At 53.8% G+C, this 14,434-nt stretch overlaps 8 protein-coding genes across 8 annotated transcripts; 3 read left to right on the top strand and 5 right to left on the bottom strand.

Annotated features, from left to right (window-relative positions):
* Positions 1–62: 62 nt before the first annotated feature.
* Positions 63–4,023, bottom strand: BAUCODRAFT_32171 (uncharacterized protein). Its single transcript, XM_007676227.1, has one exon. The coding sequence runs from the start codon at positions 3,926–3,928 to the stop codon at positions 119–121; it is 3,810 nt and encodes a 1,269-aa protein (XP_007674417.1). The 5' UTR covers positions 3,929–4,023; the 3' UTR covers positions 63–118.
* Positions 4,024–4,144: 121 nt separating this feature from the next.
* Positions 4,145–4,365, bottom strand: BAUCODRAFT_414935 (uncharacterized protein). Its single transcript, XM_007676737.1, has one exon. The coding sequence runs from the start codon at positions 4,320–4,322 to the stop codon at positions 4,164–4,166; it is 159 nt and encodes a 52-aa protein (XP_007674927.1). The 5' UTR covers positions 4,323–4,365; the 3' UTR covers positions 4,145–4,163.
* A 290-nt stretch (positions 4,366–4,655) lies between these two features.
* BAUCODRAFT_121060 (uncharacterized protein) lies at positions 4,656–4,865 on the top strand (the record flags this gene model as incomplete). The annotated part of the gene is made up of 1 exon (XM_007676736.1): positions 4,656–4,865. The coding sequence occupies one exon, from the start codon at positions 4,656–4,658 to the stop codon at positions 4,863–4,865; it is 210 nt and encodes a 69-aa protein (XP_007674926.1).
* Positions 4,866–5,010: 145 nt separating this feature from the next.
* BAUCODRAFT_129903 (uncharacterized protein) lies at positions 5,011–5,922 on the bottom strand. The gene is made up of 5 exons (XM_007676735.1): positions 5,594–5,922; positions 5,402–5,536; positions 5,312–5,350; positions 5,209–5,243; positions 5,011–5,164 (listed from the first exon to the last, which is right to left on the bottom strand). The coding sequence occupies exons 1-5, from the start codon at positions 5,694–5,696 to the stop codon at positions 5,114–5,116; spliced, it is 363 nt and encodes a 120-aa protein (XP_007674925.1). The 5' UTR covers positions 5,697–5,922; the 3' UTR covers positions 5,011–5,113.
* Positions 5,923–6,142: 220 nt separating this feature from the next.
* BAUCODRAFT_32168 (uncharacterized protein) lies at positions 6,143–6,472 on the bottom strand. Its single transcript, XM_007676226.1, has one exon. It carries the CDS (start codon positions 6,443–6,445, stop codon positions 6,278–6,280), a length of 168 nt encoding a protein of 55 aa, XP_007674416.1. The 5' UTR covers positions 6,446–6,472; the 3' UTR covers positions 6,143–6,277.
* A 1,402-nt stretch (positions 6,473–7,874) lies between these two features.
* Positions 7,875–8,239, top strand: BAUCODRAFT_67524 (uncharacterized protein; the record flags this gene model as incomplete). The annotated part of the gene is made up of 2 exons (XM_007676491.1): positions 7,875–8,052; positions 8,106–8,239. Coding segments are annotated over 2 exons (312 nt in total), but the record flags the coding sequence as incomplete, so codon positions are not given.
* A 1,776-nt stretch (positions 8,240–10,015) lies between these two features.
* BAUCODRAFT_32166 (uncharacterized protein) lies at positions 10,016–12,250 on the bottom strand. The gene is made up of 2 exons (XM_007676225.1): positions 12,170–12,250; positions 10,016–12,108 (listed from the first exon to the last, which is right to left on the bottom strand). Exons 1-2 carry the CDS (start codon positions 12,184–12,186, stop codon positions 10,197–10,199), a joined length of 1,929 nt encoding a protein of 642 aa, XP_007674415.1. The 5' UTR covers positions 12,187–12,250; the 3' UTR covers positions 10,016–10,196.
* A 226-nt stretch (positions 12,251–12,476) lies between these two features.
* On the top strand, positions 12,477–14,228 carry BAUCODRAFT_414981 (uncharacterized protein). Its single transcript, XM_007676734.1, has 3 exons — positions 12,477–13,506; positions 13,557–13,792; positions 13,855–14,228. The coding sequence occupies exons 1-3, from the start codon at positions 12,528–12,530 to the stop codon at positions 13,948–13,950; spliced, it is 1,311 nt and encodes a 436-aa protein (XP_007674924.1). The 5' UTR covers positions 12,477–12,527; the 3' UTR covers positions 13,951–14,228.
* Positions 14,229–14,434: the final 206 nt, after the last annotated feature.

The following is a 14,434-nucleotide window of genomic DNA, read 5'->3' as shown; positions in this document are numbered from 1 at the left end:
AATAGGAAGGTGAGAAGAGATCAAGCATAACAGCGGACCACGCATGGGAAAAGCACGTATTCCTGCGCTGTAGATGAAGTGATAGAGACACAGGTCGTAAGTTATACATTATCTACTGTCATCTATCATGGTCGGGTATTATCAAGTCCTCTGCTTTCGTTGTATGCGCTGGACTTGCAGGCGCCTCACTATCTGTCGAAGCTTCAAGCAAATCGGCCGTTAAGTTATGATCATGCTTCCGGACAACGGGGTCAGTCGGCGATGAATCTCCTCCATCGTCAGGCCAAATGTGCGCGCTGCGGGCTTCTTGATCAGACGACTCCTCCGGTAGCGCAGTGTCAGACGGCTGTTGGTCCTCCCCGGTGCTAGTACGAGCATGATCAAAGTCAGCCTCATCTAGGTCACCACCATTATTGAACTTCTCCTCCGCTAGTTTGGCCTCTTCGTCACCATCATGATCGGTTTCGTCGAGCAGTGGTGAAGAAGGCGCTGGTTGTGAGGGGGCTTGTTCATCGTCTATGTCATTGTGAGCCTTGTCCTTGCTTTCGAGCGCGCTGCTCATATGCTCGTGAGAACCAGACACAGCCGTGATGGGCCTTGTTCCGCCAAGCGGTGGATCCTGGCCTAAGCCAACGTCTTCGCTTCCAGGTGCAGCCTGCGTGATCTTTGGCGCGGGAGGAGTTTGTGCGGATACTGTGCTTGCGTCATTGCCTCCTTTAGGCTGTGTTTCAACGACTGGTGGCAACCCGCCATGAGATCGTTCCTCAACGCTGCTCGGCATGTTCGCTTTGCCAGTTCGTCGGCGAGCAGGCAGAGGAGGCGGAATCTTCTTAGCTGGACGAGAAATGCTGTGTTCGGGTGTCGTTGGTTCGATGATTTGCGGCGGTGGAGTACCAAGGGCCGCGGCCTCAGGTTCGCTGTGCTCAAATGGCCCTTCGTCGGTGGCCATAGTGATACCCTGCGAATTAACTTGCAGCTCCTCGTGCAGTTCCTCATAGGTTCCTGCACCCTGACCCTCCCGCGTAGCTGGGATGCCACTGTTCTCACGCCAAGGACCAAAGTCGTCTTCAGTCGGTAGAGGTTCTTGCAATGCGTCATCCGCCTGGGACACAGTCTGCTCGTTTGCACTGGCTTCAATTGTTTCTCCATCCTCTATCTGACCGAGAGCTTCATCTTCGATATGTGCTTCGTCGGTGACAGCGCCGTGCTTCGTCTCCGTCGGTCTCGGTGGCAGGGCTGGTACAGGCTTCCTTCGGACGCTGCCGGTGCCTATGCTCTGCACTCCTCCGACACCCGCACCGGCGGCACCGGCGACACGGGCCAAACCACCAATCAGTGTCCTCGGCTGAGTCTGTGGTATAGGACCCGGGAGTGGAGTGCCCGGTGGCGGTAAAGGCTGCCCTCTACCAATCGGCTCATCATGCGCATGAGGTTGTTTATGTTGTTGCTGGTTGTCTAGAGACGTCCGAGAACCCATCGGCGACGTTCGAAAGACTGGCTGCCGAGAGCCATTGGCACCCATAGCAGCTCTCCGGTTTTGGATCGCATTCCAACTCCAGTTCTGCGCGGCTTTGGTGGCTGCGGCAGCATTAGCAAGTATAGTTTTGCGTTGCTGTTGCTGTTGTGATGCCGCAGACGACATTGTGCTTGTAATGGAGCGGTCTGTGTCCGTCCTCTTCGTGCCTTGCCGCTTCCGGAGCGCAGTGACGGAGATATCTTCGCCCTCTAGCGCTTCGTCTGCGTCAGCTGTAATAACGTTGATATCCGCTGAACTCATTCGTGCGTCTTCATCTTGTAGTGTAGAGCTCTGCCCCGCTCCCGGGACGCTACGGTCCCTTACCTCTCTGATTGCCTCCGCTGCTTCCTTTCTGGCTCCAGGCGGGTCATTGCTGACCCTGCCAGGTCGCCATCTTCTGCGTGCAGCTGGTTGTAACGCAGCGTCATCAGAACGTACAGCAACTCCGCTAGTATCGTCGATGGCGACACTGGGAGCTGAAAGCGGAGGTGAAGTAAGAGGAGGCGAGCGAAATGCACCAACCGGCGGAGGAAGTGAAGGCTGTGGCTCAGTGACTGAATGTCGGAATGGAAGGGTGGTCCCCACAGAATGCCGCTTAGGTGTTCCTGCGGACTCTGGCAATGCCGCAGATGTAGAGCCTACCACTTTGCTCATTGGCGTGTCGGAGCCAGATGATGCTGCGCTGGAGTCCGCTTGCAGTTCCATTGCAGCGCTAGAACTCGCAACCAGAGCAGACGTGGAAAGGCTCTTTTCGCTTCCCTTTCCAAGCGCCTCAGCCGTCACCCTGTCGGTGGGCTCACTCAGCGGGTGCTCAATCCCAACTTCGCCTCCATCACTCCATATGCCACCTCGGATCTTCTGTTGCCGTGTGTCGAAGAAGGGTACATCGTCCCAATTCGGCTTCACAAGAGACTCTCCGATCATCGCACGAACACGTTCCTCGATAGCACGCAGTACGAAGCCATATGCGACTTTCCGTGTACTTACGATGGGCTCAACGTGAATTTCCATCTCAGGCATGCTTTCGAAGCAGAACCAGATGCGGTTGCTTGGTGGTGGCTTGATGCGCACTAGCATCTTTCCGGCAATACGCTGCACGGAAGTGGACAGAAGCAGATCAATCGTACGGGCTTTGAAGCGTGTACCTAAGTCGAGCCTCGCCACGGCGGAAATCACCAGTGATGCTGCGCCGTTATACTTCACATCGAAAGAAAGGGTGAGATCGCCAGAGATATTCAGGTCTTTCAGTCTCGGCGCACTGATGACTGGCGCTGCATCTCCAAGATCGATGGCCTTAACCGCGAGACTGGCGATGAAGGTCGGCTTCTGCACCCGAGCGATCTTGTTCTCGATCTTATCGCACACGAAGTTCTCAAGCCATGGAGTGCGATGAAGGGCGAGGAAGACACGGCTCACGAGCGCGTTGAACGCGCGTGTCTCCGAAGTCAAGCTGGCGGAATGCAACAACGATTGCAACTTGATGAGATCTTCGGATTCAATAGACTGCGGTTTCGGTGGAGTAGCGCGCGCAGCAAGCAGTGCATGGTAGAAATCTTCCTTCTCCGGACCAGTGGCACAGAACAGGTAGAATGGCTTCGATTTCGCACGCTGTTGCAAGCTATTGGTGGGGTAGCCATTGGCGGACGCATCCGACAATGGTGTGAGGACGATCGCGGTTCTCTTGATAAACAGATCCGCGTCCATAAGAAGGTCGCCTGAAATCTCACCATCAAAGAGGGATACAGTATGGTGTGCCAAGCTTATGACATGACGAACTTCGACCTGAGAGGCAGAGTCGTAGAGCATGAGGTGGCCATGGCGAAGGACAATATAGAATACACTGGCGTGAATAACCGGTTTCCTCTTGACAGCGCTTGCGCTAGCTGGTGCAGCTCCGGCTGCTGTCGTACCGTCTCCGCCTTGCTCTAGAACAGAGGTGGCGGCTGCCACAGCGGTTTTGCTTCGGTCGAAGACTGTGCGGTACATGCTCTGGTATACACTTTCGCTACCGCTACCGGCGCCACTTGGCGTTTCCGCTGGCGCGCCGTCCAGCGAGCCATTGGCAGCGTGGCTAGTAGAGCTGGCTCCGTTGGGGACAGCGTTCCTCGCGTTGAGTGCTGCGACCGCTGAAGGGAGATGATAGCTTCGCAGCACGGCTAACGTACAGCTGGCCGCCACGCTGCCATCTGATGTCCCACGATCCTCAAGCTCTGTCTTGGCAATTTCGCCATTTTCCTTACTCTCTCCTTCCGACCCTGATTGATCCTGCTCGTCTAAAATCGAGGCGCTCTTCGCCGCATTGTTGGCATCGGGTAGCAGTGCCCATAATGCTGCTAGCACAGCGACCAGCACAAGAGGGAGGAATGTCAGGCCGCCGAATACATAGACGAAGAGGTAGGCCAGGAAACCCATGATGCCATACCATCACGGCACAAATCCAGGTTGCACTTGCTCCTCATACTCTGCCTCCAACAAGGCTGTGACCTGCTCGTATGCGCAATGCTGCGATGAACGAGGTTGGGTGGACGCGCTTGCACGTGTCTCTGCTGACTGAGCGGTCTCGCTGCCAAGATGCGCTTGACGTCTCGACTTCACCCCTTGCGTTTCTACAGTCTATCACTCCTATACCTTCCTACGGGCGACTTGGTCATGCTGGTATTGGCGCTCTCAAGTTTCCGGAAGTAGCTATTGCTCTGGATGCTGTTTCCCATTCCCGCCATTGCACATGATGAAGCATGTGAGACGTGGCTGATCCTGTCACGGGTACCATATTTGAATGCAAATCCTGAGCGAGACAAGTGTCCATGATGGTTATGATGGCATAGAGTGGCTACAATACAGTACGCACTATCACGGTAACAGTTCGATCATGGGGAGCTGGTAGTCTGTGAGTACTGTTCGATCCATTACCGTACAAAAGAAGGTTAAGCAACGCCATCTGTAGCCGGTGTCGTTCCGGTGTCGACGCTACCGGCACCCTTAACCGCCTCCGCCCACTACTGCTGCGTCTCTCTCTGTGCTACATCAGTCTGTGCACAAAGGAGATGTTGCTTCGCTAAGGGCAAGCAAGCCTGATTTACAAGATGTCCACGCTTGTCAAGTGTACAAGACGCCGCATTATGCCGTGTGTGGCTCATAGATGAACCGTAGACTCAGTGGCTCTGAGCTGCTGCGAAATGATTCTGCTGTAGTGAATATGCTGGCTATGTGCTTTAACAATGACAGGTACTGCGGTAACGATAACCTCGCGGCAGGGCCGGGCAATGGGTTGTACGCTGTCGCTTCTTCTGATGATGTTGCTTGTGAAAGAGTGCTCGGGTTTGCGATCGACACTGGAGCCTCGGATTGATCTTGGTGTCTCATGCTTTTCAGCTTCCATAAGCCAGGATTAGCAGAGAAAGCTTTTACTGCATGGCTTGCAAGAGAACGGCGTGCTTGTGTTGGACGGTCTGATCGAATGTCCGCGGTATTCTGCTTGGCGACTGAGCCTGACCTCAAGCAACGCCATCGTCGTTGACAGACTTGGAGAAATCGAGGTCGAGGTATTCTGCTATGCTCATGATCGGATCGAGCTCGACACCATGGTAGGCGTCGGCCTCAAGATCGGCAACGTTGTCGGGCGTTGGGTCGAACGTGACGTCGAATTCGCTGGAAGGGAAGCAGGGAGCCGAGAGTCAAACTATGGAACATACCCGAGGAACGGAGTGATGGAGGCGTTTTTGGCGTACTGTAAGCTAGGATAGCGAACGTCCTCACAGATCAAATACCATTACCGACGAGCCCTGCATCACTTACGCTGATCTGCTCGACCGTGCTCAAATATGGAGCGGAGCACTAGAAGTTGTCAAGTCTGTGAATACTGTGGTGAAGCTGCTAGGAACTGACCTTCGCAATCTGCGTAATAGTGAAACACCGAGAATTTCCTGGAAGGCGCACTGATCCCACCGTCCAGATCTGGGCATTCTACCGCGTAACAGCCAGCGGAGAGATTTACTCTTCCCGTTAGCAGCACACTCAATACTGCATGCAAAGTTAGACAGGGTAGCGATGTCGCAAGTAAGGATGGTGTTTTAGTACATGGCATCAGCGCAAAAAGGTGGCGCACAAAGAAAGACCTTCCTACAGGTATAAACCGCGACATGCGTGTAAGCACATCGGTGTTAATGTTGATGAAGTGCATGCCGCTGCAACAGAAGCGAAGACGGCGGTGCCGACCACGTCGTCGCGAAGCTGTGAGAAGACCGCGTAATTCAACAACCTAGGTTTCTGCCGCGCCTAAGGTGTGAAACTGTTGGCATCTCGAACAGCTCTTCGAGAAAAAGGCTTGATCACTGAAGTCATACCAACAACCGCCCCTGCTTATACATCTTCATGGTGGTGTCGTTTTGGTAGCGGGAATACGAGCGCCGCCGTCTGATGTGCGCATCAGTCCGGAACAAGAGTCACTTCGTGTGGAGGAGATGTTGAAGTAAAATGCCAAGCATTCATGGCCGAGCTTCCTCCGTGGTGAAGAACGTCGGACGAGGATCCGTGGCATGAGACGTCGCGGATTTCAGACATGAAGCACATCCGAATTGGCCAAAAGATGATGAGAGTGTCGCGGAGTATCATACTACTCCTCAAGATCAAGCTCTTTGTGACATAGGTTATGTGAACATTATCAGTGAGCATTGTATATGCAAGGCATGTCTTGCGTTCATGCTTTGTTCCACATTCCTGCCATCGCCAGTGAGACAAAGAACATTCCTCCGCCACACAGTCTCAACTGAGGCGACGTTTGTCCTTAGCGTCGGCTACTAACAGAGATAGATTCTCAAACGGACAGATGAAGCGTCTTTTCGCTTCGGCCTCAGCTGAACCCTTTGCACTCCATGCGTGTAGCCTTACACTTGATTGACAATCCTGCGCCTGTGATTCACGAACTTGCATGCAGCAGTAGCCCACCAATATTGCTCCCGCTTGAGGTTAACTGTGTTCCATCAGTGCAAGCGTACCACGAAGGTTTCCTACAAGACTTACACCAAAGCTCGATGACGGGCGGGGATGCATCTTGACAAACGCTACTCAACATCTGGATCTCTGCTTTGTTTGGGAATTTGCACACTTGGAAAAAGCTCGTGAGGACAGCATCGGCGTAGGCTGGGACGTCATTACCTGCCGCATTCGTGGCTTCGGACCACCCGACATAACCACGCTGCATTGCAACCTGGTCAACCTTGCTAGGCGTACGGTAAGCTTCCAGCCCCAAGTGTCAAAATGCGACAGACCTAGACTTACCAGTGCAGAGCAGATTCGGCGCCTCGAAGAATCAGGGTGCGCTCATCGTCGGTCAATGGTTGTGGCCTCTCGGCGCTGCTGATTCCAGGAGGCGGACTTCCACTATCCAGGTCTTCGTCATCGTTGGGAAAACGCTCGGCCATGTACGCAGTTCGAAGCTGCTGCGTTATCTCGGATTCGAGCATATAGAGCTTGTTCAGCCTCTCAAGTTGTCCTGGAGCAATACGCTGGCGTGGCGCAAGGTGAATGCGCCGCGAGAATACGGCAGGCTTGATCAGAGAATCCTGTGTTTCGAGGTGGTCATCGTCGAGCGAGCTGTCGAAGGCGAGGAGCTGGAGAAACTCATCTGCAGTAGATGTGATACGGTCGCGTCCCTGATGGGGAAGTAGGCGCCTGCTCTTCTTCAGCTTTGCCACCATTGGCCGGAAACCTGATATTTTGGACATCCTTGGAGGGTGATCGGTTGCAGCCTGCATGGCAGGTTATCACTGCGTGGAAGTGGGCGTATCAGACTTTGGCGAGAAGTAAGTCCTCCTTCATAAGTCTTCGCTGAGTGAAGTGACTTTTGGGGAAGGTGCGATCGCGCCAAGATGCTCGGTTGCAGCGTCAACCAGCCACCGAATTTTCGAATGCTCACCTTCTGCACCAAAATCACTTCTCCTTCTTCCGTCGCCGTCCTCATTCTTGTACCGAATCATTGGTTTCAACCCCTATTGTCTTAGTTTTTTCTCTTATCATTATCAGTACACCCCAAAGCACAACACTCATTGATATGGAAGCGCAGGTCGCTTCACAGCCGACGCAGGCCGTCGGAGCGGTTCGAGGTTTCATCGTCGCCTTCGATCATGTCCTGGCTCAACTGCGTGACGGGGTCGCTCAGCCTCTTGTTCCTCTCGGCATGGTCCAAGAACTTGGCCTTGAAGGCTTGGAGCTATTGAAGAAACATCTTGAGTGAGTGCGCTTAAAGTACCAGCCCACTGTGACCCACGCTTACTGAACCTCCAGGACCGCCACATGCTCGCAGTTTTCAACAACGGTGGACCTGTCAGCGAATTCTGCCAACTTTCTCCCCATCCGACTGATGCCACCGACACCTTCGGCGTCAAAGCCTGACCTTGCATCGCCTGGATCGTCTTCCATCAGCGCCAAAGGCGCCGAGAAGAAGGTTCCACGCCCGCTGAACCATTTTATAATCTACAGGAAGGAGTGGCACCCCAAAATTGTTGCGCAGAACCCGGGCTTGCACAATAATGAGATCTGTAAGTAGACTTTTCTGTTTGCCATGTCACGCCGGCTGACACAAACCGTCTAGCCGTTATCATTGGCAAGCAGTGGCAGTCAGAGAGCGATGAAGTCAAAGCTCTCTACAAGCAGAAGGCGGAGGAGATGAAGAGGCAGCATGAGCTAGCGCATCCTGACTACCAATACCAGCCCCGCAAGCCTTCGGAAAAGAAGAAGCGCATGACAAAGAACAAGCTGGCGAAGATGGCGCGAGCCCAAGCGCAAAGCTCATCTGACATCAGCCCTCAGCAACCTCTTCCAGACGACTTTCACGTACTTGCCATGCTTGACGACAACCTAGCATTCAAGGCCGAGACCCAGTACATGCCGCTGTTGAAGTACTCTCAAGAGCCTCACCTCAATCAGCCGAATGTTCGTACCAGCAGGTGTGGTCGTCACATCGCTATTGACATTGGCAGAGACCAGGACGGGTACATTCGTGAACTAGCGGAGCGCTGCAACAATCAAAGAGGCTTCCATTCTCACAACTATGCAACATTGAACAGCGCCGTCCAAGCCAATGCTCCGAGCATGACTACAGCTACGGTCGCTGCCAATAATGGCGGTCCTCCCAACGGCGGTGCCAACCTCTTCCCCGGCAACAATATCATTCCCTCCCAGCACGGTCAACAAGGCCTTGTTGCGCCGGTGATTGGGCACGGTGGAGCGCCTCGGCCGCGTCGTCGCAGAGGCCCGGTAGCTGGCGTCGCAAGATCGCTCACCAATGGAGTCCAGTCGGAGATTCTTCATGCGCCACTAGAGCTTACAGGTGCAGCCGCCGAGATCTGCAAGGATCCTTACAAGTGGACGCCTCCTAAGACGCCAACCATCGACCCTGCCGTTTTCATTGCGGGTAAAGCTTCGGGTAAGGAGCCATGGCAGCCTGACCCAACCACTGGAGCGCAGATCTCGCGTGAGGAGACCGGCACATTGATCGACATCTATGATCCCGTGGGCATCAGGGCTAATCTTCATTGGCCTTCCGCCCTCGTTACGGTCGAAGGGTCAGCTCAAGCAGCCAGTAGCACGCTCACAGGCATTACGAACAGCGCTATCTTACCGCAGCAAACGCCCAACGCAAGCAACCATGCAGCAACTCTTTCGCAGCAACCGGACAACGCTTCTACGAGCCTTCTAGACGACGACGATAGGGCACTGTTCGATTTGTTTGTCGAGCACAGCTACGTGCTGCCAGAATGAGGGCGCAATCCGTTCGCACCATAGTCGATCCTGTCCCAAATGGCGGTTCTCATGAGCCGGGCAACAAGGGTCACCCAGCGTGATCGCACTTTCACAGGCACCTGCAACATCATCATGTTATGCACACGAAAAGCGATGGTCATCGCGGGCTTACACCTAGCCTTCAGCGATACCCATTGTCCTCCCTAATACCCGTGTACGGTCCATTGCATCATTGCCAGAATCGCCAATACCTCGCACCTAGCCAGCGCTCACGTTCGTTTTCTGCGAAATTGCGGCCTCACAAGACTGTACACCAGGCCTCGCCTACGTCCAACAACGCTGTTGGAAGACACCTTTGCATGTCTCTGCATAGTCACGTCACCGCACGCAGTGCTCACTCGCTTCATTCACAAGCAACAAACCAAAAACCACAAAATTCTTCGAACCACCACCAGCAAAATCAAGCAAGTGGCCTGCTACTGGCGACAACTTCGTCGGGCGGCGCGTTGGCGCGATCAGATACTGTGCTGCGTGCGCGACTTGCTCGCCACCAGCCGAGCATGAGCGACTGACGAGCTGCAGGCTTGTCGATCGACTTGCTTGCTCGCCTTATGCACAATTGCTGCCTTCTGCACCTGATTGCCTGCTTACCTTGTTTATCTGCTGCGTTCTGGGTGAGAAAGATACGAGACGTTAATGGGGAACGTGATGGTGGAAGATCAGGGAAGGTAGAGGTGAAGAGGGAAAGGGGAGCGAGAGGACGAGTGAGATAAGATGGCGTTCACGGCGTTAGCACAAGTACATAAAACAACGACGATGGGTAACCAATGCAGTCCATCTGCACTTCCGGCATACCGGCACTACCTTCGGCGAACTGCCTTCATATGTGCCGCTCAACCTTCGGCATGATGAGAGAGATCGCCGCGCATATAATCCTGCGTCAGCCGTTTCCACCATCCTTCGCCTCCCCTTTCCCATTCTGCCAGTCTGAGCACCAAATGAAGGTTGGACATCTCCATTGGGTACCCTTCTCCTTGTTTCCACTCGGTCCCAGAGGTCTCGCACACATCCAGAAACTGCGGCCTTGATTGGAGCCTTTCTTCTTCGTCAGCATGCTTTTACAGGGCTCGTCATGTCCTTCGCACATGGGCGCTACTGGACGGGAGAAGAGGGTGGACCAAGACCTCTGCGTCCGCTCGACAGCTGCAAGTTTCGCGGAAACTCTTGACGGAGATGTCGTCGAAGACTGAGAGGATGGAGGGAGATTGGAGTCCAGGTCGGGTAGGTGCGTGGTCGGATCATAGGCGGGAGTAGCACTTGCATTGATGCCGCCGTCTGTGCTTTTGATAGGTGAAGTCTCCGGCGTTGTCAGTACACCAGCTGCGTCCGGCTCGATGGCAGTCGAAGACTGTGTAGACGCAGTGGTGTCTACCTCGGCTCTGCCTGACTGAAAGAAGCCTTTCAAGCTTTGCTGGCCTTTCAAAGAAGGCGCAGCGCCATCCAATTTCTGCCGCTTCGATGACTTGAGCTTTGTAGCCATAGATGCTTTTCGCTTTACCCCCGATGACGACTGGTTGTCGTGCGCTGTAGGTGCTGTCGACGCAATTTCTTGACTTAGCGGTACTGTTGTATGAGGCTCCTCACTCTCGCGCTGTGGTGGGGATGGTATGAAACTTCGCTCAGCATCAAATACGCCCTGCGCAACCTGCGTCGAAGACTGCTTGATGAGGCTCGGTGTGGAGAACATGGACTTGATGCTCCTTCGTCTCTCAAACTCCGGAAGTCTTTTAGCAGAGAAGACTGGTACGTCTGAAAGTCGCCACTCCCTTGCACGGAATCCACGCGAGAAGACGCCTGCTGGGTTCATGGCATCAGCAAGCTTCACCGTCTCCCCAGCACACATCACATCATCATGGAAGTCCGCGTAGACGGGACAGTGATCAGACCCAACTAAGCCTTCTTGAATGTTTGCATCCTTGACCCAGGTCTGCATCTCTTCGCATACCAGGACAAAGTCGATTCTGCTGCCAAAGTTCCCCGGGCGTGCGTTGATCTTCTGTTCCCAGTGCGTATACATCCGCTCCCGTTGAGGATGAAATGCGCGACAGGTGTCCCACAGAAGGCCAGACTCGCGACCATCGTCTCGTTCGCCAACAACTTCGCCATCAACCAGCAGCTGGTTGAAGATGCGGCGGTTTGGCGTGCTGATGTACTCTTCGTGCGTAATCCCGGCTTTACGCATATCCTCAAGCGCAGACGCAGTATCTCTTTCGTCACGGGAAACGTTGAGATCACCTACGAGTACCACCCGCTTGCCGGCTTTGCTGAGATTGCGAATGCGGCAATCTAACGCGCAGATGAAGCCGTACCGAAAGTCGTCACGCAGGCCGTTGCTGTTCGCTGGAGAATATACACCAAGTAGGACGAACGCTGGGAATTCCACCATCACACACCTGCCCTCCGCGTCAAGTACCATGGGATCAACACCCAGCTCGGCAACCTGCAATTCGCTAGGATAGCCTCCAATGCTCTGATCTTCCGGGAGCTGACAATAAGGTGTCCCGTTCGGCGAAGGCAGTACACCCAGAAGGCCCTCCTCTGCCTTCACCGGCGCACAGGTTGCATTCCTGGTGTAGATGCCCACGCCAGAGTAGCCTTTCTTATGCTTGGGCAGACTGAAGTAGCAGTCCCACCCGTCAAGCAAGACCATATCGTCTCGGAGGTCTTTGCGTTGTATTTTGAGCTCCTGCATGACAACGATGTCACTACCCAGGATATCGAACATGGCAGGGAATGAGCGAGCTTGATTCCATGGCTGGTATGAAAACGGGTTACGTATTCCGTTGACGTTCCTACATGAGACATCTTATCAGCTCCTTGGGGGTAACTCAGGCAAACTTTACTAATGGGTACCATGTCGTAAGCCTCATCTCACCAACGTCTGCCTTGCACTTGCCCTCGTCGGTGACCCGGCTTTAAGATCATCTCGTTCATGCGCGGACCCTACCTCTTGGCGCATGTGGAGGAGAGGATAGCAGGAATGGCCAATCGAGCGCACTGTTGTCTCTTAGATACGCCACGTTGCAGGTGTCGGGTGGTGAAGCTTTCTATGTTGCTGGAGAGCGCGAGTGAATGAAGTGAAGTCATCGAACGGAACGCCACGTGCTTTCGCGTTTGCCAAGAGATTGTGACAGCGCCTTCCTCGCTTCCGACACTGTATCGTGAACCTGAGAAGTGCAACAGCAAAGATGCTACTCAATCGCACAAGAGTATGGCTCGATTCCTGGTGCCAGACAGAGTCTGCTTGCTTGTTCTCGTGGAGCATTACCTGGACGGACACCTAGGAGCCAACGCAAGGCTCGCAGTGCTGAGCTTTCTATCTACACGTATACACACTTCGATCGACGACGTGAAGTCGACCAAGTCCCGCAGCCAACGATTCCAAAGTGGTCGCGACGCCATAGATGGAGCCTTCAGCGCACTCACTCAATCAGCTGCAGTATTGCCCGGTAGAACTGTCTACGACGTGTTTCTTCAGCGGTTGTGGCGTCTAGACGGTCTGGACGCTTTCCGTGAACTATTTGAGCGCATTCCCAACTGGATTCGAGCTGTCGGAGAGGCTAGCAATAGCAAAACTAGACTGTCCCGCGTTTCGCCGTTGGGCCAGTTCGTACGCCGATGTTGCGTTGAGTTTACGCGACTTCAGTTTCCTGATGTGCAAAGCCTCTGGACCAGCTTCTGCGCATATAGAGCTCCTAGCTGGAAGTCTTGGGCGCTCCGTCATCCTGACGAAGCAGCGCGGTACGATGCCATTTCAGCTAGTTCTAACGGCGTGCTGGATCCATCATACGAGCATGTTGGGGCCAGAGAAGCAAGCTACATGAGTGTCGAAGATGCGAATGAGCTAACCACATTCTGCATTCAGCATCTCCAGAAACTCGGTGGTCGTGTACCGGAAGATCTTCGTACAGCCTTGCAAAGCTGGATTGATCAGCAGCATGATGCTGGGAGCAGTTCTTTACAGTACTTTCTGGCATTCTTCGAGCAGTGGAAGGCTGGCCAATACAGCGGCGCCGTAGAAAGTCTGCATCGGTACTTTGACTATTCGCTAGCATCGAAAGCCGCAAACGGATCCTCAGATAACCCGAGGATGTACTACCAATATGCGCTGCTGCACCTGAGCGTCCTACATGCGGACTTCGACTGTTGGGATGAGAGTGTCGAAGCAATGGACGAGTGTATTGCGACTGGTTAGCTGCCACACTTTAAGAATGAAGGTTGCCTTGCTAATCCATACAAGCGCGCGAAAACCAGGACACGGCATGCCTTAACTTTGCGCTATCATGGCTGCTCTATCTGCGGCAAGCCATGCCTGATAGTCGCCATGCCACATATAAAACTGTGTCCTCCTCTGTCGGCAGCGTGACAAGCGAGCAGGACGAGCTCATATTCCTCAAGGCGAAAGCTCGAGAGACGAAGCATTGGTCGCTATTAAGCAGCACGCTGCTGGAGGAATCGAAGCTCATGATGTACACTGTGAGTAGTGGCAAGTATTGGACATCCAGTCTGCACAAAGCTGATAAGCAACAGCACGGCAGCACAACCAAAACATTGGAACTCGTCACACAATCTGCGTTTCTGAACGTTCAGCACGATCTGCGCACCGTCATGCCTGCAACAGCACTGTTCGGTAGTGTTGTTCTTGACCGCCTGGGACTGTCACATCTTGCAAGCAAAGCCTACAACTCCATCACGATTATATACGGCGAATCTGCGCCATTGACCGATCGCGTGCGCTCGACATGTCGCAAAGCGTACAACTTAGCACAGTGCGGGCGATATACAGCAGCACTGAGGATGTTGCAGGTGATGTTGTCGTCAATTGGTGGTGTCCTCAAGCTGGAGCATCGAGTTTCATGCTTCATCTCATTGGTACATCTCATGGAGAGTGTTCGCGGGTGAGACATCATCATGGCATCTCTGAAATGGCTGCCCTCAGGTGCTGACAATCGTACTCAGTCACAATCTGCAAGCCGCGAAGCACTACATGTCGCAGCTCCAACCCCTTCGACGTCTTGCCGAATCCGAGGTGACGTTCGAAGTTGACCTTCTTAAAGTGGAGCTTCTACTATGCGAAGAAATGTACGACGCCGCATACAGATGCGTCAACCAGCACAT

This window comes from Baudoinia panamericana, assembly GCF_000338955.1.
Source record: "Baudoinia panamericana UAMH 10762 unplaced genomic scaffold BAUCOscaffold_4, whole genome shotgun sequence".
In the NCBI taxonomy this organism is placed as follows: Eukaryota; Fungi; Ascomycota; class Dothideomycetes; order Mycosphaerellales; family Teratosphaeriaceae; genus Baudoinia; species Baudoinia panamericana.
The sequence above is the reverse complement of the archived record's forward strand: the minus strand, read 5'-3'. Positions and strand labels throughout refer to the sequence as shown.